Source organism: Sciurus carolinensis, chromosome 11, assembly GCF_902686445.1.
Source record: "Sciurus carolinensis chromosome 11, mSciCar1.2, whole genome shotgun sequence".
Taxonomy (NCBI): Eukaryota; Metazoa; Chordata; class Mammalia; order Rodentia; family Sciuridae; genus Sciurus; species Sciurus carolinensis.
The window spans coordinates 6,356,623-6,383,441 of record NC_062223.1 but is presented as its reverse complement, the minus strand read 5'-3'; the positions used below and the strand labels follow the sequence as shown (position 1 = coordinate 6,383,441).

The window sequence follows — 26,819 nt, the reverse complement described above, 5'->3', positions numbered from 1 at the left end:
CCCTCGGGGGCCTGAGGAGAACTGGGCAGGGCATGGGGAGCTGCCCCGAGCTGCGTGCTGGGGCTCTCGGCTTCCGTAATGGCGGAGCTCCCTGGGAGGCCGTCCCCACTGTCCCTCCTCCTGTCTCTCAGTCCTGCACTGTGGAGGCGAAGGCCTCTGAGGAAGCTGCACTGTGCCCAGGAAGCTGCACTGTGCCCAGGAAGACGCTCGCCCGGGCGGAGAACCTGGTGACCGTGGAGAGGGAGCCCGCGGGTCAGCAGCAAGCTCAGCTCGGCCCCCTCAGGCCCTCTGATGGCCAAGTACTCTCAACCTCTGCAGCTGACTAACGTCCCTGAGACTCCAGGGAAAGCCCTCGGGATGCCCGGAGGGTGGCAGACTCAGCCTCCTGCAGCCCAAGCTGGGGAGACGAAGGTGGCACCTGGTCCTGCAGGAGGTGCCCCTCCACTGTGGCTCCGAGGCACCACCCAGGCACGGGAAGGTGCGGGGCTTACGACCCTTCCTGGCGATGAAAGTTCCCGTGAGCTTCCCGCGTGGAAGAGGACCCCCTCCCCCCACAGGGCGACGGGAAGCTATTCCCAGCCCCGGTCACTCACGTGGCTCAGAATAAGCTATTCTCTTTCCTTTAAAGCAGATTCATCATTTTATGTCAAAGATCACATAGCTATATATCCATCTCATCGGTGGTTTTCCCAGAGAACTCTGCTCAACACAAGACCTTCGACGCTGCAAATAGCACAGCCCGAGACTCGGACGGACACGACACCTGTTTCCCTCATGGAGCAGCCCGGAGCCACCCCTCCAGGTGTTCCCAAGGCGTCTCCGGGAAAGGATTGTCTGGTTTGAAGAGAGAACAGTCATGGCCAGATGTCGGGGCAGCTGGTCAGCCGGTTGCAAAGCCTAATGCAGCAGAGCAGCCTCCGAGGGCAGAGGGGGCACAGATGGGGGCAGCTGGGGACCATCCTGAGGTGCCAAGTGTGGTTGCCAGGGCAACTCAGCCCAGAGACGCCCTTGGGCAGGAGTGGCTGGTCTCCCGCCTGCTCTCATCTGGACCGTGGATAATGCAGCAGAGTGCGGTGGGCAGGGAGGACGCTGGCCCTGAACATGGCTCTGTCCCCAGGGCCGCTCAGCCTCTCTCTGAGGCTGGCCTGTGCCCGGTGACTGGTGCACGAGGACCACGGGCAGTGTCTCCTAGGCCTCTGCCGCACGGGCACACAGTGGCGCCACCCTGCTCTCCTGGCCACGGCCACCCTCGAGTGTTTTACAAGAGGAACGAAGAACGGCGTCCGTTTTCAAGACGGCAGAAATCCTGGCAATTCAGAATCAGCACAACGAATGTTTTGAGGCCCTGGGAAACGGAGTCTCCTGTGCCATCCTTATCCCCAATCTCCTCAAGCCACTCTGGACTTCTCGGAATCGCCACGGTCTCTAGGACGCTGGGTCTCCCCTTGGGAATGTCTTTTCAATGTGAAACTGTGACGTTCTTGAAAGAAAAGAAAAGCATTTGCAGACATGCGATTCTGGAGCAAAGCGAGTTTCGCAGGGGCAGGGAAATCCACCGTGAGCGCTGAGCCCAAATCCCAGCGGGGCCCTCTGAGGAAACCCAGGCTGCGTCTCTAACAAGAGCCACGGGCAGGAGGGCTCCGACCTGCGGCCACGTCGCATCTCAGACAGTCCTGGACCAGGAGGAAGGAACGCAGGACCTGAGGCCCCACCAGCACCTGGTCTTTGCTGGTCACGCATCCGCTGTCCAGCCAGGGCAGCAGACCCTCAGGGATCATCCAGACAGCAGATGACTCCATGTCATCAAGACTCTGGCCAATTCCAGGAAACTGGGAGCCTGTTTTATAAAATCTGCTTGACTGCCATGAGCCAGGCCTCCGGCCACAGCTTCCCATGGGGTAAGCAGAGGGGTGCCGGAGCGTGCTCAGGGCTCTGTAAACCCTGAGCCAAGGAAGGCCAGAGGCAGCTGAGTGGGCACCAGACTCCCAGAGCCCAAGGGGCCCACTGCCCGGGCTTCCTCACTGCTCTGCTCTGCTACCTGCTCTTGACACGATGGTCCTGCCGTCTGTCACCGACACAAAGACATCCAGAAACACACTCAAGCGTACTTTCAAAGCACGGCTTCACATCCATTAGGATGGCTCCTTAGTGCTGGCGAGGACGTGCCACCTGGAGCCCTCGCGCACCGTCGGCAGGAACTCCAAATGCTGCCGCTGAGGGGCGCAGGCGGGAGGGCCTGGGGCCTGGCGCTCCCACTTCAGGTCTGCCCCCAGAAGGCCGAAGCAGGGACTCAGACGTGCGTCCAGCGAGGTTCACAGCAGCCTGGTGCAGAGGGCCGGCAGGTGGAAGCAGCCCAAGCGGCCCTTAACGGACACGTGACTGAGCAAACTGCGGTCCAGCCGACTAGGATTGAGCCTTGAAAAGGAAGGGAATTCTGACGCAGGCTTCGGCAGGGATGGGTCCGGGGGACACTGCTGAATCACACAGACCACCCAAGCTGCCTGCTGCCACTCTCGGGGGGCCCTGAAACAGACGCACAGAGGCAGAATGTAGGCGGGGAGCCAGGGTGCAGCAGGGGGTTGCTCGGGGGATAGCGTCAGCCTGGGAAGATGAGGACGCTCCAGAGACGGACGGTGGTGACGGCTGGGCAGCCCTGCGGACATACCCATGGTCCCTGAACCACGCACTTAAACAGCGAGGAGGCCAGTTTTATGCTGTATGAAATTATCTCAATTGAAAAATACCTGAATTTTTCAATTATTTTGAAAAGCAGGGAGCTCGGGCAACAACGAGTTGTATATTTGTTGCAGTTTTTAAAAAGAAGCAATGACGTCAACAGCAGCAGTTCACACAGCGCAGGAAGACCAGGCCCTCGCTCCTCACAGGGAGCCTGGATCTGCGCACGGCCCATGTGACAAGGGCCTGCATCTGCAGCCCCACCCCCTGCCGCAGCCCCAGCAGCCCGTGGTCCGGGGACCTTCGAACATGGGGGCCACCCACCTGAGGCGCTTTCTCCAGCCCTCAGGCTCAGAGGCAGAGGAAAAGCTTGGTTGTCCCTGAGGGCCACCCTCTGAGGTCCTCCCCTGGCACTCACTGCAACTGTAGTGACCACACATCGTTATCCAGGCCACCACCAGTCACATACGCTAACTACCTTAGGTGGACGACAGGACGGTAATGAGAAGTCCTGAGACGCTACTGACCGTGACTCAGGCCGTGTGACAGGGGAGTGGGCCTGGCGCCCGCCACCCAGACCAAACTCACGCACTCATCTGAGTGGCCTTCTGTGGAGGCCAGAGTGCAGGGGCCTCGCCACTGAGGAATGTCCTGTCCCTGGGTTTCCCCTAAGTGTGTGCTGCCTGGCGAGCGGGTGGAGGCCTGTGAGACGCAGCTGTCCTGGAGAGGTCGCCTTCCTCGGGAATGTGCCCGCGGCCTCGGCTCCTCCCCTGGAGGCGGCAGGCCTGCGGGGCTGCTGGGCGCCCTCTGGGCAGGCTCACCGAGCTGCCCCGGGCCCCAGCTGGCTCTCGGGCCAGTCCACTGACTCTTGAGACGCGAGACAGAATGTGTCCCTTTGTCCCTGGGCCAGGTGGTGACCACAGTGATTCACCCTAACGCTGATGGACGACTGATCCAAAATGCCACAAGAGCTCCCAAGAAGGGCAGAGCTGTCACCGTGTGAGAGACAGGGGACCCGAGGCTCAGAGGGACGTTGCCAAGGAGACAGTGGGTCCAGCACAGCCTGTCCACTGCCCGGATGCCCGGGCTCCACTGAGACGGGCTTCGCCCTGGACTGCCTGTCCTACCAGGGACCCAGGCAAGGCCACAGCAGGGCACCGTCGTGTGGAGGAGGGACAAAGCCGGCCTGGACTCAGGTTCCCCGTCACATGGCGCGTGTTTCAGTCCCGTCCCTGGAGAGAAGCACTGAATCTTAATTAGTGACTAGCTGGGATCATGGCGAGAGTCGGTGCCAGGCCTGTGGGCAAGGGCTCGCAGGGCGTCCAGAATCCCTCTCGGGAGGCCGCTATGCAGTCTGTCCATCCTGCCAATGTCCTGTGACCTAAAATGACAGCCGACTCTCTCCTGCCTGGAAACCAGGGATTCTCTGACCCTGAGGTGCCCCTGCATTCTTTTCATTTAACCAACAAACACACCTAGTGTGCGCCAGGCCCTGGGCCATGTAGTTGACTAGAATTAACTGACGAATAAAAACACAAACTCTGCTGGGTACAGTGGCACAAGCCTGCCATCCCAGCGGCTCAGGAGGCTGAGGCAGGAGGATTGCGAGCTCAGAGCCAGCCTCAGCAACTTAGCGAGGCCCTAAGGAACTCAGCGAGACCCTGTGTCTAAATAAAAAAAGTGGGTGTTGGGAACACGGCTCAGTGGTTAAGTGCCCCTGGGTTCAATCCCGGTTCCAAACAAACAAAAAGCCCAAGCTTCGCCCTGAAAGGGCTTTCCCAGGAGCTGCGAGGCCTCCCCCAGGACCACAGGGCTGGGGAAGTTTGAAAGCCCCACACACTTTGGAAAGCAGATGTCTTAGCAGGAGTGCTTCCCTGTGATGCCAGTGGGCTCTCCTCTGCTGCCCGCCCTGTGAATCCTTCCAGATGCAGCAGGGACGTGCAGCCTCTGTCACAGGCCAGGACTCAGGCCCACGGAGGACCATCCCTGGCCCCAGCAGCTGGAGCACGGCAGGAACCCCTCTGGGGGCCCAAGCTCCCGACTCCCACTGACTGAGCGTAATCTGGCCGGATTACGTCGTGCCTCGTTGCGATTTCTCTCTTGAATAAATACCATTCCTTCAATACCAAACCTCTGGGGCTTATTCTCAACATGGTTTTTTGGGGGAGAAGACTCACAAACTACAACCAACGGGAGAGGTGTCAAATACCTTTAAAGCAACAGGCAAAAGCCCAACTCTGGGTGCCCACCTGGGCCCTCAAGGCCACCACGCTGGGCTTCCTTGCACCAACAGTGATCCTTCCCTGGCCTGGCTTTCTGAGGGCCCTTTTCTCCCAAGGGCTCCTGATTGACATGACCTTTTTGAAATGTCACCGCTGGCTGTCACCTTCTAATTGGAAGGATTAGACACACATTTCCAACCTGCCCGAACCCCAGTACTCTGCTTGGACTCTGGACGTCACCTGCTGACCCTGCACGTGTGCAGCACAGTGCACAGGGTCCCTGGGTTTCTGCTCACATCTGGAGGGGAAGATTAAGTCCCCCACATGGATGTGCAGGTGATCTCAAAATTGAGAGACAAAAGGAAGTGTCCCTCCAGGAGAAGTAGTGACAGGGAGCTCAGAGGTCTTTCAAGAGTCCCAAAGCCATGTGGCAGCAGGGACAATGTCCAAAACAAACCCCACGCCCTTCTGCTGAGCAGACTGATGTGCTCCTTGAGGACCTGCCCGGCTGGCCCTGCTCCAGCCTCTGGATGGAGCTGGTGACTGGGTCGTGGTCAGCCCCGGGGTCTCCCACACACCCGGCCTGCCCGGGCTACGGGGAGCAGGGTGCCACCTGTGCACTGTGAACAGCACAGGCTGCCAGCACAGCCGGGGCGCCGTGCACTGAGACTCGGATGGTGCTGAGCGGTGTGACCCCGGCCCTGTGGTTAAGCTCAGTTTTGTCTGTCGGGGGGACAACAGGCACCTTTCCTCGGTTGGTGGCCAGCGTGTCTGGGTGCTCAACACGCCTGGCGCTCAGTTACATCCAGCAGGCAGACTCAGGGAGAAGCTGTGGGCGCTGGGGGCCCCGCCTAGCTCGGGAGCGGCTTGCTCCTGAGCAGCACTTATGCAGCCTGACGCTGCTCGAGGCGTCCTGCTGGGATGGAGCGGCCACGAGCAGCACCAAGGGGGCCTCTGGGAGGCGAGAGCGCCCAGGGCGGCCACGGAGCAGCACCAAGGGGGCCTCTGGGAGGCAGGTGGGCCTGGGGCGGCCAGGGAACGGCACCAAGGGGGCCTCTGGGAGGCGGGTGGGCCTGGAGTGGCCAGGGAACGGCACCAAGGGGGCCTCTGGGAGGCGGGTGGGCCTGGAGTGGCCAGGGAACGGCACCAAGGGGGCCTCTGGGAGGCGGGTGGGCCTGGGGCGGCCACGAGCACACGTGGATGAGCCCAGTGAGCATGGCGGCCCTGAGAGGAGGAGTCGGCCTGGCCTCTGTCCTGCCCGCACACGGGCCCCTCTGCCACCCTGGGTCATAGCCCCACGGACTTGCCCACCTCCAGAACAAAATGGACTACTAATTATCACTCGCCCTGTCTGTGGGCAGCAGCCAAAGCAGACAGACATGGGCCCTCGTGGGCCCCAAGGCTGTTTGAGGGAATCTTAAGTCCCCGCTCTCAGGAGCCTGGGCCCCGTGGGGCTCTCTGCAGGTGTGCGTGTCTGTCTGTTTTTCTTCTCTGATCCACGCCACCCACTCGCCCCACGGCCCTCATTTCACAAGTCCGCCCAGCCCCCCAACCCTCCTGCTGCCCCAGGTGGCCTCAGGCTCTCTGTGTCCTGAGCAAAGGCTACAGTCTCTCACCCGACCCCGGCCAGGGCACAGAGCCGGACGTGCCCAGAACCCTCCCATCAGCTGAAGACGGGGATGGGCAGCGTGTGAGGACAGCTGAGGGTCAGCGCAGGAGGTGGAGAGCCGGGGGAGCAGCGTGGCTGGGTGCGTATGGGACAGGCTTGGTGCCTCCCCAACTCGGTCCTGCCCAGATGTGCTGGAACACAGGGCTCCTTCCCACGAGGCGGGCGTGTTCCTAGAACCTGCACTTGCTGCCACCTTGGCCTCCAAGAGACAAGGCTGAGGGCCCAGAGGCCACGGAGAGCTTACAGAAATCCATCGTCCTGCCCACCCACAGCCAGCTGGTGGACAGACCTGCACTGAGGACCCCTACCGGGTCCACCCTGAGGAACACACGACGTACATGAGTTCCCTGCCTTTGGAAACCCACCGTCCACCCAGGGCGTCAAAGGACCCCAGAGGCAGCCTGCGCGTGGCGAGAGCTGCTCCCCACGGTGGTCCCAGGCTTCCCTGGGTGCTCGGGAGGGCACCGAGCTGCAGGACCCCGAGCCGCGCAGCAAGGTGCCCAGCCACAGGAGGAGGGGCTTGGGGTCAGCAGAGCTGGACCCAGAGACACTGGACCAGGACTGCAGGTGGCAGGCGGGGGAGAGAGCTTCCAAGGGGACAGCGGGCCCGGCAGAAGCCGGCCACCCGCCCTCTGAACCAGCGCCCTGCAGGGGCTGCCAGGTCTTGTTTCTGGCCTTGACCATCCTCCTCTGTGACACGCGGCACGGAGGTCAAGGAAAAGCATGGGTCTGGTGTCCTGCCGTCCTCCGCCACCCCCCGCTGGCCCCTCATGAGTTGTGACAGGGGATGGCACCCAGCACTTCACAGTGCGCCCTCAGAGCCTGCCATCCTTACCACCACCATCACCATCACCACCACCATCATCACCATCACCGTCATCCTCACTACCAATGGCACCATCATCACCATCACCACCATCTCTGCCGCCATCATCGTCACCATCACCCTCATCACCACCATCACCACCTTCTCCATATTTATCACCCTCACCATCTTTATCACCATCATCACCACCACCACTATCGCCATCACCACCACCATCACTGTCACCATCACCATCATCACCATCACCATCACCACCATCACCACTGTCACCATCGCCATCACCACCACCATCGTCACCATCACCGTCATCCTCACTACCAATGGCACCATCATCACCATGACCACTGTCACCATTACCATCACCATCATCACCATCTCTGCCGCCATCATCATTGTCACCATCACCCTCATCACGACTATCACCACCTTCTCCCTATTCGTCACCCTCACCATCTTTATCACCAAATCACCATCACTGTCATCCTCACTACCACTGTCACCATCACCATCATCACCTTCACCATCTTTATCACATCACCACCACCACCATCCCTGCCACCATCATCGTCACCATCATCCTCATCACGACCATCACCACCTTCTCCATGTTCATCACCCTCACCATCTTTATCACCATCATCACCATCACCATCATCCTCACCACCATCGTCACCATCACCACCATCACCACCACCAACACCATCACCACTGTCACCATCACCACCGTCACCATCACCATCATTCTCACTACAAACATCACCATCACCATCGCTATCACCATCATCTCTGCCACCATCATCATTGTCACCATCACCCTCATCACCACCATCACCACCTTCTCCATCTTCATCACCCTCACCATCTTTATCACCATATCACCAGTGTCACCATCACTGAGGTCACCACCACCAGCAGCAGCATCTTCGTTGGTGTTGAGGACAAAGCCACATTTTTTTAAAAATGGACACAATGCCTTTATTTTTATTTATTACTTTACGTGGGGCTGAGGTTGGGGCCCAGTGACTCGCATGTGCTAGGCAAGCGCTCCATTGCTGAGCCACAACCCCAGCCCCAAACCCACATGTTTTAAGTGCTGCTGCTCCTCCTCTTTCATCTTGTCCTTGGACAATCACGTCTGTCTGATGAGGGTGAGAATCCTTGCTCACAGGACACAAGCCCAGGCCCTGCCCGGGGAGCTTCCGAGTCCAGGGGCAGGGTGAAGCCTGAGAACTGGCATTTCTCTCAAGTTCCTGAAGCTGCTGGTCCAGCACCTGGGTCAAGTCATAAGCAAAAGCATGGCCAGAGGGACTCTGCCACATCTCCCAAAATCCCTTCCGAAAGCCCGTGAGCGTGAACGGCAGCAGACAGCACGAGGTTTTCCAGCTGAGCATATTTGATCCCTCTTAAACGATGCAGCGACCCATAATGTCCCCGAGGAACCCAAGGCTAAATGGTGCATTTTTCACAACCAGGAGGGAGAGAACTGTGAATGAAAAATGAAAGCCGAGGCCCTTTTCCAGGCGAGGATACAGGGAGCGAACGCAGCCGCCCTGTGCCTCTGGACAGGAGGCGGGAAGACGAGGAGGAAACCAGCCCCAGAGTCTCACAGCTGGAGTCCAGCTGGACGAACCCAGCAGTGGGTTCCGGCCCCGCTGGTTACATGAGCAACATCTGAAGGGCACAAGGCTGGCCAGTTCATCAGGATTTCTGCATCGGTGTCACTTGGAAACATTTGGGGTACCTGATTGGATACCGTCAGCAAATAGAAAGGACCATGCTGCTGTGAGGGCATATTAACTCCCTGCTGAGACACACACAGGAAGGGCGACCCCATCCCAGGCTCAATGACAGGGCGGGGCCTCGCGATCCAGATGCCATGGAAGACCTGCTTCCCTGAAGTGCCACTGCGCGTGGGACTCGGAAATGCCTCTCATGCTATCCAAGTGCTCACCACGACTCAGAGGCCATGGCTGCTGTTTCTAAGCAATCGAAGCAACTTTGTGACTTCTTAAAGAAAGAGAGAGAGAGAGAGAGAGCAGAATCAAAGAAACACAGAATTTAATGGCAAAAAAAAAAATCCTTAAAGCAAGCCCTCCAACCCACAACTGACCCCAAAGGACAAAGGCAGACGCACGTTCACCACTGGAAAGGAACTTTTCTTGTGGAGTAAATACATGGTACACATGCCCACTGGCAAAACAGCAATCACCTCTGCAAGCCACTCTGCGTTGAACACTTGCAAATAGCGAGTACCAACACTGAAATCCACGGCAGGTGCCTGAAGAACACTCCTCAACAGGGTTTTTAGACATCCAGCCCACAGACGGAACTGACTCATTTCCAGGGTATCAAGTCTGTATACGTTAGTAATATCTAAGAAAAGTACTAGAAAGGTCACCCGGGGAAACCAATTCTAAGTTAGACTTCTCTTAGTTCAATAAGGTACGAAAGTTCTTTCCACTTAAGCGGTATCACGGTCTCTTCAGTTTCTAGTCAAGCAGATCGAACGATCCACTTCTCGTATCAAACACGTCTCTAACTCAGCGCGTTAACCGACACACAGACACACGTCGCGTCTCCTCACTCTGAACTAGCTGCCATCTGACCAGGGCACAACACTCACGTGGGCCCGCCCCACAGAACAGAGCCCAGTCTGCCCTAAAAAGAAGGTGGTCCCGAAGCCCAGGGAGGGACCCATCTGAAGACGTCACGGAGAGCCAGACACAGAAAGCCAGGGTTGTAAGGTCCCACGAGTGGGAACGTCCAGAGCAGACGGAGCCCCCAAGACGGAAAGCAGCTCATGGCCACCTGGAGACCGGGGCAGGGTAGTGGTGAGCGGGTACTGGTCGGCAGTGTCTCCTGGGGTGATGAGTCTTCACCAGTCAGGTGGTGTTTGGACAACACCGCGGAGGTATCGACGCCCGGGAATCATGGCCTCAGAACGGTTAAGATGCCAACTTTTGCACTGTGTGTATTTTGCCTAATTTTCTTAAAATCTTAGGGCTGGGGCTGTGTGCCCAGGGGTCCCGCTCCCTGCACCCTGGGGTGGTGCATGGTGGGGGTGCCAAAGGACAACAAGCCTCTCCCCACGGCACTAGCCCATCTTTCCAAGAACTACCGGACAACAAACTGCCAAATCTTAACTGCTTCTGCAGAAGACTCCACAGGACGTGTGTGCATCATCCCCCTGTTCAGCCTAACAGAGCGTGAGCCCGTGTGGACAGGCAGGCTGAGATCACCAGCAGCGTCCACGCCAGGCGAGGGGCTGGGTGCAGCCTTCACACGGGAAACACAACCCGAGTCACACCCGACGCCCAGGCACGGACCCCAAGCTGCTTCCTGCCGCCGCCGAGAGCCCTCTTTACCTGAAATGGCGTCTGGCTGTTGTAGTTTTTCAGTTCCTTGTTTCCACCCCGAAACAGGAGCACTCTCGCACAGCTGTCCTGCAAATTGGAGAGGAGAAAGCGGCTTGAGGCTCCAGCGCACGCGCAGGAGCCTCCCACACCTGCAGGCAGTCAGGGGCCAGGCTCCCACTGCTGGAGGGCAGGTGACACCAGCGTGCCCCGCACACCGCCTTTGGAGCCACCGCGACCAGGCCGTCCCCGGCACTCTACCGAGGTCTTGTCAACCAAACGAGTGGAACACCCCACTTGTAACATACAAAAGGAGCAAAAGGAAGGGAAAACCCAGAGATGCGTGAATGTTCTAGGTTCAGGGAAGGAGGGGGCTCCGGAACATTCTCCATCTAGGCAACCGTAGGACCAAAGGGGCAGGTGGATACGACTAAGAAACACTCGAGAGCTAACAAGCAGAAAGGCCAGTCCCGCGCCAATAGTGCCGCTGACGCTCATTTGTGTTTGTTTTTTGGTGTTGGGGATTCAGATCAGGAACACTGCCACGGAGCTACGTCCCCAGTCCTTTCTATTTTGAGACAGGGTCTTGCTAAGTTTCTGAGGGTCTCGCAAAGTTGCCCAGGTTGACCTGGAACTTGCGTCCCTCCTTCCTCAGCCTCTCTGGCCTCTGGGATGACAGGAGTGTCCACTGTGCACCACCTTCATTAGCATTTTAAAAGCTTAAAGTCTCGTAGAAACGCAAAGGCAGCCTCTGCAGGGATGTGCAGGGTAGGGTGCTGACTTCCCGGGCAGGAGGGTTGGGGAGAGAGCAGGACGTTCTTCCAAGCAGACTCCCAGGTTTTAACATTGGTAGAACAGCAGGCAAGTCATCGCTTGTGAATTTTCACGATGGAAAGAAATCTCCCCCTGTCTACTCATTTGTGTACGGGGCTACGAGAACTTCTTTCTGTCTCTGTGGAAGTTTCTCTGGAAGGTCCCAGTGAGGACCGTGGGGCAAACACTACCAACGCAAAGGCAGATGGCAGAGTACCAAAGAACAGGTGACGGTGGACGCGGGTCACGTAACCACGGGGACAGGTTCTGAATCACGTCCCGCAGTGAACTTGCCTTTGTCCACACACGACAGAGTCCACTTACACTAACGAAGGGGCCTAGCCCTGCGCCAGTCGACTGACCAGAACACCACCGTGGGCCACGCGGCTGGAATAATGATTCTGCCGAGTAAATGCAGCGGGCGCAGAGCATTGGGTTTCGGAGGAGTGTTGAGATGGCGGGCACTGGCGGGTAGGGAGCAGCACGCGGCAGGGCGGGAGCTGGCAATTCCCTCCACCTGCTGAGGGCCTCACCGGGCGTGTCAGGGGTTCCACGTTCACGCGCGCTCAGGGATAGGTGACAGAAGGAACACCAGACTTGCCACTGTAAACACTCCCTCTATGAAGGGACACGTGAAGTGGCCAGCCAGGCTGCCCCCAGGGAGCCACAGGAAATAGCCAGTCAGAGGACCCCGGCCCCAGACCAGGAGGGAAGCTGCACTGGGGACCAGCAGGGGCCCAGGTGCGGGACAGTTCACAGGCCCTAGGACCTGGCAGGACAGCAGAGTTGACAGAGCCCCAGACCCAGAGTAGAAAGCAGACCAATGATGGCCTGGCGCTGGGAGGGCCAGAGGGCCAGAGGGCTGCTCGGGGCTACGGGTTGGTCTGCAGGGCAGGCATCCTGGACGCCGTGGCCACAGATGGAGAGCTCCAGAGCTCACTGAAGCGTGGGCCCCGCCTGCTGGCCTGAGTGGCGTCTGACTTACATCTCAACAAAGAACCCAACAGAGCGGCCCCCTCAGACCCAGGCAGGCCAAGGGAGGACCCCCATGGAGGAGGAGCTTGTGAGGGGAGCCCCAAGGTGGGGTGGCCTGGAGATGGGAACAGGAGGCGTGGGCACCAGGGGTGGCCACCAGCCACACAGAAGAGGAACTGGCCTGTCCTGCAGGGCCAGTGTCCTGTGTGCCCAGCTGCACCCAGGCTGCATCAAGTCCTGCTGAGGCCACACTGGGCAGAGGGGCTCTGTCCGGGAACCACCTTACTGGGCAGGAGGAAGGAGCCTGGACTGGGAGGCAGACTGTCCCCAGCCTCTGGAAGGGTAGATGGAGGACAGAAGGAACCCACCACACAGTCCCCCAAAGCGCCTCTGCAACGCAGCTCCAGTAAGAAAAGCCACAGAGGTGGCCCTGTCCCCAGGGGAAGTGGCCCTCAGTGTGGACATCCGGCCACGTGCAGACATCTCACCCCGCAGGACTGCTCCTGCACTCAGTGGGCTGAGGCTGAGGAGGCTGGGAGGCCCGCAACGCCCAAGTCAGCCCTGCAGCCCAGAACGGCCCAGCCCAGAGGCCAGGAGGAGCGCAGGCCTGCCGCGATGCCTCCAAAACTTACTGAGGGGTCTTGCCCAGCACCTGCTTCCAGGGTCTCGGAAGGACACCCTCAAACCAGCCTCAGGTCACAGCTGGGCAGGTCCCATGTGGACCGTGGGTCCAGGCTGGGCCACTTGGGTCTCTTCCCAGAATACGTCTGGATCTCTGGGACCACCTAGCGAGCAGGTTTGGGAGGATGCCCACCTGCTCTCTGGGACAGGGCTCAGGGGCCGGGAGGGCAGAGGTGGTGCTCTGGATGGCTTACCAAGGCGGGCGGCGGGCCCACGCATGTGAGCGTGTCCTCTCCCACCCAGCTGTGGACCAAGTGGGCCCTCGCCAGGGGGTATCGGCAGGGCGGGGCCACTGCTGCTCGAGCTGGGGGGCGGGTGGAAGATCCTGGCTGGCCGCCCACTCCAGAAGGTGGGCACAGACAGGCTGCCCGTGTCCCGCAGGGCAGGATCTGCATCACAGGTGTGTGCGGCACGGATGCCCAGCTGTCACCAGGACGTGCAGCTGGGAGGGGTCGGCTGTGGCCAGGTGTGTGGCCTGGCCCCCAGCAGGAGGAGGGGAACCTGACGGACCAGGTGGGGGAGACGCGAGTGGGAACCCGCGGCCAACGTGCAGAAATCCCAGGCCGGCGTGCGAGAGGACGGGCTGGGGGCAGCAAGGGCCGGGGCACAGGGACGGGCATCCGCATAAGCAGGAGTTTGAAGGAAGAGGACGGGACAGGTCAGAACACCAGAACGGCGTCCGCCCCGTGGCCAGGCTGACGGCCCTCGGGGCTCCCGCCTGCAGCACTGGGGCGTCCTCAGTGGAGTATCCCCCAGAGGGCGGCCGGCGGCCCAGCTCAGGACTGTTCTGGGCAGTGATCCTTGAGGGCAGCCTGTCTGGCAGCCACGGTGGAGGGCCAAGACACAAGCCGCCAGGACACTGGTCAGGCACAGCGTGTAAACAGGACACCGATGTCCCCAGGGTGGGGCTGGAACCCGGTCCCGTCCAGTCCTCTGCCTGAAGGGTGTGCCCAGAGCAAGGGCCTGGGTAGCAGGCAGCACCCCTCACAGGCCATGAGGCACCAGCACGTCTGCCTGGCCTGTGCCCCAGAGGCCTGCTTGGCCCCAGTCAGGCTTCAGGAAGGAGCCCCCAGAGGCCGGGAGGGCATGGAGGCCTCACCATGTCCTAACTGAGCTCCCTTTGAAAAGCCTGGTCTCCTGCCTGTACGAAGGAAATGGCAGCCGAGGTATCCCCAAGACTCAGGGACTCTCCAGGGGCCCGTGCACACCTTCCACTCATCAGACCCACAGCGACCCCTCTCATGCCCCATGGATGCACTGGCAGAGCTGGCAAGGGCCCTAAACCATCAGAAAGGGCACAGAGGTCCAAACAGGAAACACCCCACCTGCTCCTACCTCGGCCTGCACTAACCCTGAAAGCCTGCTCCGAGAGGCAGGTGTGTGTGTGTGCACGTGTGTGTGTGCATGTGTGTGCGTGTATGTGTGTATGTGTGTGTGCATGTGTGTGTATGTGTGTGTGCATGCGTGTATGTGTGTGCATGTGTGCGTGCGCGTGTGTATGTGTGTGCGTGTGTGTGTGCATGTGTGTGTGCATGCGTGTGTGTGCATGTGTGTGTGCATGTGTGTGTGTGCATGTGTGTGTGTGCATGTGTGTGTGTATGTGTGTGTGCATGTGTGTGAGTGTGCGTGCGCGTGTGTATGTGCGTGCGTGCGTGTGTGCATGTGTGTGTGCATGCGTGTGTGTGCATGTGTGTGTGCATGTGTGTGTGCACGTGTGTGTGTATGTGTGCGTGTATGTGTGTGTGTGTGCGTGCGTGTGTGTATGTGTGTGCATGCGTGTGTGCGTGTGTGTGTGCGCGCGCGCGCACGTTCGCATCTTCTAGGCAAACTGGTCTGGCCTACTAACCCTTGATATTTAGACCTCCCTCTAATCCTTCATTATCCAGGACAGGAAAGCAAATACCAGGCTTCTTCCCTCCACCCCGCCCCGCCCGGAACTCTGGGAAACCAGCGTGAGGCCAAGGGAGTCCACAGATTAGAAACAATTTGCCTCTTACAATCAAAGCCCTAATTAGGTTGATTGCATAAGGAAGAGACAATATTCTGATCACAGTATATTTTATTAGATGCATGGAGCTGAGGCCTGCATGAAATTGATAAAGCACGCATATCATTCCACACACCTGGGTGCTTAGATTGAATGAGAGACTCGTGGGTCAACAGCACAGCACCAGCACCAGCACCACCAAGACCATCCACACCATCTCCATCTTCCTTACCCACATGGCCACCACCACCCTCATCCCTAGCACCTTCACCACCACCAGCTACTCCAACACCACGGCAGCTGCAATTTACTGAGCACGTACTATATGCCAGGTAGAGCAGGTTTGTTTCCACCCATGTTTTCTCAGTGTCCCTGTGAGTTAGGTGATTGCCCCCATGTCACAGATGAGGAAACAGAGAACCCAAGAGAGAGAGTGCGTTGCTGGCAGCAGCACAGCCAGGTAGCAGTTCAGACCCGGGGACCCCGACTGCCAGGTCTCCTTGAGTTGTGGCTGTCCTTCACCAAGGCCACTCCTAAAGTCTGTGCTCTGCATCCTTGCCTGGACCACAGCAGGTTCATCCCTCCCCGAGACAGTCATGTCATGACCCCCTTTCTAGTGAATGTCGCCAGAGTAGCCCGCTGTCTGCACCTGAGCCCAGCAGACACACAGGTGACACGTGTACAGAGGGAGGAAGTGCTTGGCAAGGGCGCCCCAGGGACAGGAGTGCAGGGTCAGAACCAGGCGCAGCGCGCGCCAGACAGAGGCCTGCACGCTGATGGAGGCCAGGCAGCCACCAGTTCTCCAATAGCCCTGAGGGTGGAGGCTGGCCTCTCTCGGAACCCGAGGCACGTGGCTTGGAGCAGCTGCATTCACTATGCTACAAGACCCCAGGGAGCCAGGGGAGCCCCCTGTGGTAAAGAGCACCCTGCTATCCCAGAGCCCAAATCCCAGAACACTCCCGACATTCCAACTGGCCGACAGGCCCAGGGCTGCGGTGGACACAGTGGCCCCCGAGCAATGCCAGGCCCCCAGCATGCCACCTCTGCCACTCCTCCCAGGGCCTGAGCTGCAGCTGGGGAGCCGCAGGCTGCCCCGTTGATCCCGGCCAGGGGAAGAGAGCCCTCGCCACAGGGGCAGAGGCTCCGGGCCTGCTGGGCAGAAGTCACACCACCTGGGGGGACGTGTGGGTGACCCAGGTGGCAGAGGGGCAGGTGCAGCCTTCTCCTTCAAGGCTCTGCGAACAACGGCCCACAGGCCAAACCCACCCACAGCCGCACTCCCTGACGGACACGCTGCACTACCCCGGAGCCGCGGGCCGCAACCGGGGTCATGCAACTCAAAGTCCAAGGCATTTACTAATGGGCCCAGCACGTCCTAACTTACAGCAATGGGGGAGCATTGCTTGGGACAGCCGTGGTCCCTCCTGGGTGGTGGGGACAGGCACAGGGCATGCAGAGTGACACAGAGCAGGACCAGCCACGGGAAGAGCGAAGAATCAGCCTGCGGAATGTATTCACCTTTTCCAATAAAAACTCCCACCGACATTTCAAAGACCAACTTGTTTGCAATTATTTCAAGTGACAGAAAAAATAATTTCCTTTTTTTTCCATGATAAAATATGCTTGAAATACACTGGAGAAAATTAAGGGATGTTTTCCCATCTCAGGCAATAATTACGGAGCAGATGCTGTGCAGATGTGCTACCAGCCACAGCCAAGCCGTGACGTGTTACAACGCAGCTGAGCAAGTGCCCCGCGCTCACAAAGCCCTTCCCACAGCCGCGCCGGCCCAGCCGCAGCGCAGACAAATCCCACAGACGGGCTTTCCGCGCAGGCCGGGAGCTCCGCGGGATGCTCCTCAAAACCCTGCTCACCACTGTCACTGCCCCATCCCATGGCTCCTCTCCCGTGCTAGGCCCAGGGCCAGGGTGAGACCGGGGAGCTGGTGCCCCTGAGAAGCTGGGCCAAGATGGAGAGAACAGGCAAGGTGTGCTACTGTCTCAGGCTGCGCATTTTACTCTGCTGCGTCCACAAAGGCCCGAAGGGCAAGAAATCCACAAATTCTACCAGGGGGTCACCAAGGACAGATTTCCCTGGGTATGGGATATCTGAATTGGGTACTGAAGGATGCATAGGAGTTTCCCTGGCAAAGAATCCAGGAAGGTTTAAGGGCTGGAAGCAAACGGGACTTTGGGGTGGCTGAGGGACCTGGGCTGGGGAGTAGCCACAAAGGGGCTGGGGAAGGACTTGGGAGTGGCTACTGAGAGTCACCCTGAAGCCATGGTCAGCAACAGGACAGGACCACTGCTTCAGACGGGGAGGAGGGTGCTCAGGACCATGACCCCCGGGCTCCTCCGGGGGGTCCGACCCCACCCTGCACTGCTGGGCCGCCCGGTGTAGTGTCCCCCTCCCCACACTCCGACCTGAGGCTCCTTGGAATCAGAGGAAGAGAAGAAAGAAGGGGCAGAGGAGCCTTGGTAGGGACGGCCCGATGGACCCAGGGGGGCACCCAGGCACTGCAGCCCGCAGGCGTCCTAAGCCTGGCTCCTCACGGCTGCCTGCACCACGGGGCAGCAGCCCTGCTGGCCCCTCCAGCCCGGTGCTCGCTGGTGGGGGCTGCTCCCCACCCGAGCCGCTCTCCCAGGGCACAGGCCACGGCCAAAGGCCCCAGCAGCCACGGACACGTTCACGCGCTGCCCTGGGGGGCTCCGTCGTCACGACCCAGGAGGTTGCGAGTGGCCACCAGGTCCACACCCAGGACAGAGGGCGGTCCTGCACGCGGCTGCACGCCTGTGTTCCTGCAGCTCTGTGCCATAGCAGGGAAGGCCCGAGCAGCCCAGTGTCCACCCGCTGAGGGACGATGGGCAGACCAGTCCCCCACGGGAGCCCTGCCGCACAGCCTCCAGAGAGGTCATCCTGACACCGGCCACACCAGGGGAGGACCTCAGGGACGGGACACTGAGCGAGATGAGCCAGCTGCAGGGGGACAGGGCTGCGAGGCAGAGTGGGGGAGGGGCAGAGCTCCAGGTGGAGACCAGGGAGCCTGGAGCAGGGCTGGGGCGGCCGCAGGGCAGCAGGGTGAGTGTGCCCAGCACCCGGGCCGGGCACTTGACCTGGTCCAGACGGGGATTTTGGAGTGTTTCACCAACAGGAAGATGGTCAAGGTCACAGACCCTGGACTGAGCAGCTGTGCAGGACAAGAGGACCCTGGTCTCCTGCACCTCGGGGACCCTGGCAGCAGGGGTGTGGCACTGCAGTGGACAGGCCCGGGCCCTCTGTGACCCAGGCCCCTTGGCTCCGCTGGTCGGGCTTGCTTCCTCTTCCTGCTGCCACCACAGCAGCAGGCACGGCCTCCCAAGTGGCCCTTGAGTGCCCCCCAGGCCCTGGTCCCTGTGCCCAGTCAGGTGGAGGGCCGTGCACTGACCTGGTTGTAGAGGGCGCAGATGTGCAGGGCCGTGTTCCCCGAGGCGTTCTGAGCGCCCATGTCCGCGCCGTAGAAGAGCAGGTGTTCCAGGTGCTGCACGTGTCCGTACCTGCAGGCCTGCGACAGGAGGCGGGGCTGAGGCCAGGGCCACCCCAGCCCTGCCCCAGCCTGGCCCTGCCCCCGCCCGGCCCTGCCCCCGCCCGGCCCTGCCCCCGCCTGGCCCTGCCACCCCCAGCCTGTCCCAGCCTGGCCCTGCCCCAGCCTGGCCCTGGAGCCCTCCTGCCAGCTGCCTGCCACCACGAGGTCCCCTCCCGCCAGTCACCTGCCACACCATGAGGTCCCCTCCCACCAGCCACCTGCCACCACGAGGTCCTCTCCTGTCAGTCACTAGGCACCACGAGGTCCCCTCCAGCCAGTCACCAACCACACTACGAGGTTCCCTCCGGCCTGGCCCTGCCCTCGCCCTGGCCTGCCACTCGCCCAGGTCAACAGGAAGCACATGGTGGGGCCCCACCGGCCACAGCCCACCACTCGAACTGAGGCCCATCAGCGCCCACTGCAGCCCGAGGCTCGTGGTGCCTGCAGGCCTCTGCCTGCTGCTGGGAGGAGGGGCGTCATGTCCGGTTGGGGACGCAGGCTCTGCTGTCTTATAGGGGGTCCCAGTGGAGGCCCCGACCTCCCTTCCCTGCCGAAAAGGGGCCCCAGAGACACGGGTCTTTGCCCCGTCCTGGCGTGCGGCTCGGTGGGAAGCCCCGGGGTGCTCAACCCTGGGTGCTCCACGCTCCTGCGCGGGGCGTGCAGTGGCCAGGGGACACCACACCCTCCTCCCCATGCTGCCTCCAGGGAGGGCCGGCACCTGCCCCCTCAGTTGCTTCACGTGGAATCCGGCCCCCACGCAGGCAGCAGGAGCCAGGGCAGGCCGGTCTCCAAGTCCTTCTGGGGTGTGGACCCACAGGGCTCTGGGGCCAGCAGACCTGGACCCCAGCCCCCAACCTTCCACTCCTGCCGGCTTTTGCTCTGGAATCTACGGATGCCTTTAGTGCCTATAAACGGGAACATGCTTCCCTGCAGGGACCCCTGCGGGGCGCAGATTCCAAAGAGCCTCCCACAGGGCTCAGCCACTCCCTCCTCGCCCTCAGGGACAGGGAGGAGGTCCCTGGGCAGGCCACCAGGCCACCTGCTGGAGGCAGAGACCCTGGGAGGGAGCATCCTGGGTCCTGAGCCAGTGCTTCCGGGTCAGAGGGAAGCAGGCAGCTGTGCGGGGACGCCTGATGGTGACAGCCCAGTGCTCCCAAGAGCACAGACTGAGCTCTCGCCAACCAGGTGTTCCGGTCACTGAGACAGAGGGGTGGACTTCACCTTCGCAGAGTCCAAACAAAGCGCTGCAGCGGGACTAACAGCAGCGGAGGGAGACAGCATGGCCGTGCTGGACTCCACTGGCCGAGCGCAACACAGACCCCGGGAGACGCCCACCCGCAATCCCTGCGCCTCCCGTGGCCGCTGTGCCCAGCCTGCGACCCAGATCCTGCTACAGACCCCACTGTGTTGCTGGCCTAGGTCCTCCTCCAACAGTGCCGTATCCCCCTGCAGCCCCACTGCCCCTTACAGTCTAGGAGGGCCTGGTCCCTGCTGCTCCTGTGGACCCATTGGGTCTCACCATGGCTCCAGGGACCCAAGGACCCGTGACGTGCCCAGACGGGGACATCTGTCAGGACAGAAGTCCGTTTCTTCTTCCGGGACAGCCCACAGTTACACGTAGAAGCTGCAGAGTACACGTGGAAGGAAGCGTGGCAGCCGGGGACAGAGACCAGGTGAGGGAGAGGCCCCACAGAGGCTGCCACAGCCACTCCAAGTCACACTGCCCCTGCAGCCCAGGACCGTGACCAGGACCTGTGATAGCCTGGTCTCCTGGAGCCAATCTGAGTTGGGAAGTTCGCTCTTTGCACAGGAGAACATCTGAGGAATCAGCTCTCCCAGACTCGGGAGCGTGACGGGGTTGCCGCAGCGGTGACAGGGGACCACGCGTGGCACCGTCGACAGGCCAGCGGCCACTCCAGCGCGTGAGTCGCCGTCCCGGGCAATCTGGATTTACAAGGTCTGAAGCTACCTCCGTGGGGGCCTGTCACTGTTTCCTCAGCAAGGGTCAAGACGGGCAGTGCCAGGAGATGAGACGGGCGTTCCTGCTGCGCCTCGCCGGGGAACAGCCTCCCTGGGGCCCGGCCCAGCTTCCTTCCTGTTCTGTGCTCAGTTTTGCAAACAACAAACCCACGAAGGACAGGACAGTGCAAAATGCCTTAGCACATCCAGCCCACCGTCTTCTGGCTGAAAGGCCACCTGTGCCAGCCGCTCCTTCCCCTTCCAAGCCCGGTGGTTGAGGGGGCAGCTGCTGGCCAGGGTGTGCTGGCCGGGAGCCAGGTGAGCTGGGTCACAGGGTGGAGCCCAGACAAAGACGGGACGTGGGACTGGTTCTAGCATGGCTCCGGGGAAGACAGAATGACCCTGTGGGCCTCGCTGGACGTGGTGTCAGCGTGAACCAGGCCCTGGACCCCAGGAGAAGTAGAAATGGAAGTGAGTATGGCTGGCCCTGGGTCTCCTCAGGTCCACGTCCATGGACCCAGCCAAGCAGGCTGACAACGTCCAGGAAACGGTGGCCTCCGTGCTGAGCACGCCCTGTCCCTCGGCAGAGCAGCCAAGCCACTTACGTAGCAACACGCTGTTGGATGTCGGGAGTGACCTGCAGCTGACTTGAACCACACAGAGGACGCTGCATCCAAGTCCTACGCTGTTTTATATGAGGGGCCTGAGCTGCGTGGATGTGGTGCCAACGGGGGTCCTGGAACTGAACCCCGAGGAGGTGCCCAGGCACGACTATGTGCGGGCGTCCAGCCTCTCACTCGGGCTGCGGGGAGGGTGGATCAGACGCAGCCCAGCAGCAATGGGCACTCCCAAGCCCGGAGTCTGCTCTCTACGCAGCAGGGTGGAAAGAACCAGGGCTCCTGGGGGATTGGGGGACAGCAGGGCTGAGGAGGAGACTGAGGCTCGGAGCGCCGCAAGTCAGAAAGAAGTAAAGTGCCCCGGAAGGACAAGGCCATGCCGAAGTGCCAAGGAGACGGGCCGAGGGAAGGGACTTGGCAAGATCACCCCGCGACCTACTAGCTAAAACGGGGACAGCAAAGAGGCTGGAAACCTGGCAGATGTCACTGGTCAGGTGGTCACAGGAACGCCATAGGAATAGGCAGTGCCCGTCCAGTGCCACCAGGCAGGACCTAAGGCCAAGAACACGGCTTGATCCTGGAACACTCCTGCAGCCTGCACCCTGGGCAGCCTGGGGAGGAGGCCACAGGGCCACGTTGAAAACACCCCAAACGGCCGCCCTGAACTCTTCCAGGGCCCCAGGAGCAGGAGGAGCGGGGGAGGCAGAGCGCCCCAGGGCAGGGCCCTCTGGCTGCCAGGGACGTTGCTGGGACGACCAGCAAGCGTGAAGGTGGCTGCAGGGGAGGGCGCCTGAGTCCCTGCTGTTCACAGCGCCTCCCCTCCAGCCCGAACACGGAACACCTGCGAGATTTTACCGGGGGGGACCTCGCTCCGGCTGGCACTCCTCAACCTCTCCTAGGGCCTCCGCACGCCCACTGCCTCAGATCCCTCCAGGTTCCCTGGGCTACACCTCACAGGGGCGCACCAAGGCCAGCCGGGCGCCCTGTCAGCAGAAGGCGCTCCTTCACCAGCGCCCGACTGCCACCTGCTGGACGCCTGTGGTAGGTCAGGTCTCCATCCCAGCCTCGCTGCAGGGGCCCGGGTGCCCGAGTCCTGCCAAGCCCAACACCCACAGCTGGAGCATGGCAGAGCATGGGGCACTGCAGGTGGGCCGCCGCGGTCCGCTGGCGCGAGCTCTACCGCTGCGTGGCCTGGCTCAGGGCCTCGAGGAACTGCCATCCAGACCACCCAGCCTCCTCGCCAGCACCGGCTTCATCCCTAGCGGCCCTGCAGACATGCCTGCCAATCATCCCTGCCAATTAGGACCCAAGAGTCACCTGTGTCAGCTCTGGGCCAGGAAGTGGGCTGCCGGGCGGCAGAGACGGAGCCCTGGCTGCTCCGGGGCCCTCACCCCTGCCTCCTCCAGTGTGCACAGGCAGGCTGGGGGCTTCCTGCTGGCCTGGGGGCGCATGGGAGGCCGAGGGACACGGAGGCGTCGGGAGCCGGTCAGCACCTGGGCGATGGCACCAACCAGAGTGGCTACTGATCCATGTTATGGCGGAAGCCCTGCGCCCAGTCCTTCAGGGTGTGACAGTGGGGACAGGCCTTGAAGAGGTGGTTACAGTAGAAAGAGGCCACTGGGGCGGCCCTGGTCCATGCGACTGGATCCTGATGAGAAGAGGTCAGGACACGGACAGGGAGGCGCCACCTGGATCCCAGACTTCAGCCCCAGGCAGGGGCGGTGCCTGCTGGCCCGGCCGTGGCGCTGTGACGGTGGCCCGGAAGCTCACACAGTTTGGACATACTAACGTGCTGAGTTCAGTCGGAAATGAGGACGTATGAAGATCACACGCAAAATGCCAAAGAGGCCGCTGGGCACCTGAGGCCACCACCCCTGCCCACTTTCCTTCTGAGCTGGCCCTTGAATGAGGCGCTTTTTGGAAAGAGGACACCTTGAGGACTTCACCTATGTCACCAGGGCAGGATGGAGGCTCGGATGAAGGGGGAGGGCAGCATGTCCCCACACTGGGCCTCAGGGTCCCCACCCCTCTCCTCCACCACCCTCGCGGCCCTCACTCAGCACTGCCTGGACAACGGGGCTTGGTGGTCCGCCTCCTCTCTGGGGGCCACACGGAGGATGCTCTGCCTATTTCTCCAAAGGGAACCTTGCCAGGCCAGCTGGGGGCACAGGACACGGGACCGGCCTCCCAGTCAGCACAGTCTTCCCCAGAGCAGAGTCGCCCGCTCCCGCCCGTCATAGGCAGAGCCTGGGCCCTGCATCTGGGTGACAATGGGGGGGGGGGTTCCTGGCTCTGGTCCTTCCACCTGGTGGCTAGGAGACCCCAGACTCTACCCGAGACCCCCTCTGTGAAGACAGATAACCGGGGTCTCCTGCACCCGTGAGACTCGCCTGTGCTTCTGAGGCAGGCACACCCACAGTACGTGACAATGACGTGCATCCAGATGCCAGAGCCACAGGAGTGCCACCTCAGGCCCCCACGTGACAACTCAGAGGCCAGCAAAGCAGAACCCCTGACCTGGGAGGGCCCCTGGCTACACAAAACCCTCCTGCCCACGCCGCCCAGGAGCTGCTCTGCAGGGCCACAGAGCCCCGGGCCGCCCTCCAAAGCCAGAGTCCGCCCAGGGCCTGCCTGTGCTCCTGGACCCGAGGGCAGCCTGCACATGGTCACGGCAGCACCCGGTCACTTGCTGGTCACTTCACCTGGATGCAGTGGCCCCCACAGCATCTGGAACATAGTAGATGTCTCACGGGGGAGAGGACCACTGCCGACGGGGGTCCAGCAGGTCCAGACGCCAGTCCTGCGTCCACGGGGCCTCACAGCAGCGGCACAAGCTGCTGGCTGGGCCCGGGACAGAGCAGGTGCCCACTCGCTGAGCACAGGGAGCCTCCAGGGCCCAGGAGGGATGACGGGACCCGTGCCCTGGCTGTGGGGTGTGGGAAGCTGAGGGAGCTGAGCCAGAGCCCGGGGAGAGCTGGCCGGGTGGCTGCGGCCCAAACGTCTCATTTCCTGAAGGCTGAAAGTTTTAAAGTGATAAATAACAAGTGGTCAGCACCAGAGTAAGACGGACTGATGCTGCGTCCTTCCAGACAGACGCTGCAGCCAGGCCTGAGGGCAAGCTGCTCGGCACCCCGAATGGGGCCCAGGGCCCCCCGGCAGCAGCGCCAGGCCCGCCTGGCCCTTGCAGCCGGCGCTTCCTGCAAACCCTCTCCTCCACCTGTCTCGAGAGCTCTGTCAATCGTTACTCAAGCCATTCCAGAAATCAGCAAACAAGCTCAGAGAGGGCAAGGGTTCCACCCCGGAGTGCACAGCATCGGAGAAACGTCCCCCTCCTGACAACAGACACAGCCAGGCCTGTGCACAGGGCAGGCAGCGGGCCCGGGTCAGCTGTCTGCCCAGAAGCTGCGCAGCCGGGTGAGTGTCTCAACAGCATCGCACAAGGCCCAGACCCAGCTTCCTGGCTGCTCTTTAATCCCTACGCTTCTCTGGACCTTCCGAGATGCAGGGTGAGCAGCTACTTATTTTTGAAGTGAGAAAAAAAATAGGGTGATTTGAATAAGAACCGTCTGAGACGCTGCCTGGCAGGCAGCCACCCCGGGGGGCGGGGCACCTCCCTGGCCCCGAGGCCTGGATTCAAATGCCACCGCTGCAGTACACACCTGGCCTCAGCAGGACAGGACCCGAGACTGGGCAGGATGAAACAGCTGCACGCACTCCGGGGCGCGAGGAAGACGGGGGCGCTGGGGACAGAGCAGCTGACCCAACGCAGAGCTCAGAAGCCCAGGAACCCTGAGGGCTTCTCGGGGAAAGGGCCAGAAACAGCTCAGCCATGCATGTGCAAAACCACCTGCCCCTGCACTTCCTTCTGCCACGGACTCATTGTTGGGAGTGGCTTCTGTCTGAGAGCCCACTGCGGGTGAGACAAGTGGGCAGTGAACCCGGCTCTGTTAACTGAGCTCTGTGGCCTTGGGAAAGTTACTCACCCTCTCTGGGCCTGTTAACTCGTCTGTTAACAGAGACAAATGATCTGCTAGGGTTGCTCTGAGGATATAAAAGGTGGTGCAGATAAAGCAGGTCAGGCTGGGAGGTGGGCCTGTGGCAGGCGGTGGGGCTCTGCCGTGCCTCCCGGTCTGTGCTCAGCTCCCACCATCTGATTTAACGTCCCAGCAGCTGAAGGGGGCCGGGCTCAGGGAGGCAAAGCCACACTACGGGGACCTCGGAGGTTCCGCAGGGGTCTTTCCAGGACGGGTCTGAAAAGAAGCCCACCGCTAGAGGGCAGTCCAAAGCCGGGATGCAGCTGAGCTCAGAGATTCAGGAGCGGCCACTCTGGGGCTGGGCAGAGCAGGGTGCCTGGGTGGCTTTGGGGTGGTGATGCCCTGACTCCAGCCTCAGGACCTCGGGGACGGGACCTGGCATCCATGGGGACAGAAATTGCAAATGGCGAGTCCATCCTGCAACAAGGGACAGCCAGGGTTCCCACGGCCCCTGTGGTCAAGGCAGGTGCCATTCCAGGTCTGATGCAATCCCTGCAGGAGAGCTGGCCAGGGCCAGGGAGGGGCAGGGAGAGAGGGCTGGAGTGCAGAGGGGGACCGCGGCCAGGGGCTGCCCGGCGCCTCACTGACCCCGCAGGGGTGTCCCCAGGGACAATTCCCAGACAGACAGAGGGTGTGGCGCTCCCGGCAAGCGCCCTGCAGAGCCCACCCCCCAGCTGTGCCAGCCCCACTGGCCACCAGACTCCGACCACAGGGTGCACCCGGGCCCCAGGGCCCTGCCACCACGCAGACTGGCCGATCCCAGGCCTGCCTGCCGTCCGCCTGCCTCTGCCTCCGGGCTGTGTGGCCCTGCAGGGCAGGGTGAGTCCCTCCCCAGAGTCACAGCTGTCTTTCCAGGGGTGGCCATCTCCTGGTCTCCGGCCGCGCCACTCCTGGATGACAAGAAAATCTGCCTTTGAGTTAAGCTGGGCCCAGGGTGGGGCCCTGACACGCGCAGTGTCCTCAGGACACCCTCCAGCCCTGCCCATCAGACTCCCCTCGGGAGGCCTGAGGACTGCGGCCACCGCCTCAGGCTGTTGCCACACGGGGCGGCCCAGGGGATGCGCCCCCGTCCCTCGAGCCCCACACTTAGGAGCGTCTTGCACACCTTCCAAGCTCTGAGGGGAGGCCCGATCTGGACACGGATGACGGCCCCTCTGGACAGGCGGAGGGAGACCTCAGGGCCCTGTCCTCCCGAGAGTCACAGCTCCGCCCTGCACCCTGGGTCCAGCAGCTGCTGCCCAGGCCCTGCTGGGGCTCCACCCCCTTCCTGGGGAGTCCTCGGGGCGTGGGGGCCGCCTCATCTGGAGTCCTCTTGTCCCACACTTGCCACTGCCCACAGCCGGCCCTGACCCTTTAAAGTCAGCTCTCGAGGGCTGGATGTCCCCACACAGCCCCCTTCGAAGCAGGTCCCCTGGAAGCTTGTGACGGCCCAGCTGGGACCCTCA

The 26,819-nt window shown here is 61.4% G+C and overlaps 1 protein-coding gene across 1 annotated transcript in view; it reads right to left on the bottom strand.

Annotated features, from left to right (window-relative positions):
• Positions 1–26,819, bottom strand: part of Shank2 (SH3 and multiple ankyrin repeat domains 2) — a 422,358-nt gene that overhangs the window by 306,420 nt on the left and 89,119 nt on the right. The window contains 2 exon segments of the mRNA XM_047516941.1: positions 10,759–10,836; positions 18,627–18,743. Of these exon segments, the coding sequence (XP_047372897.1) occupies positions 10,759–10,836; positions 18,627–18,743 (195 nt within the window).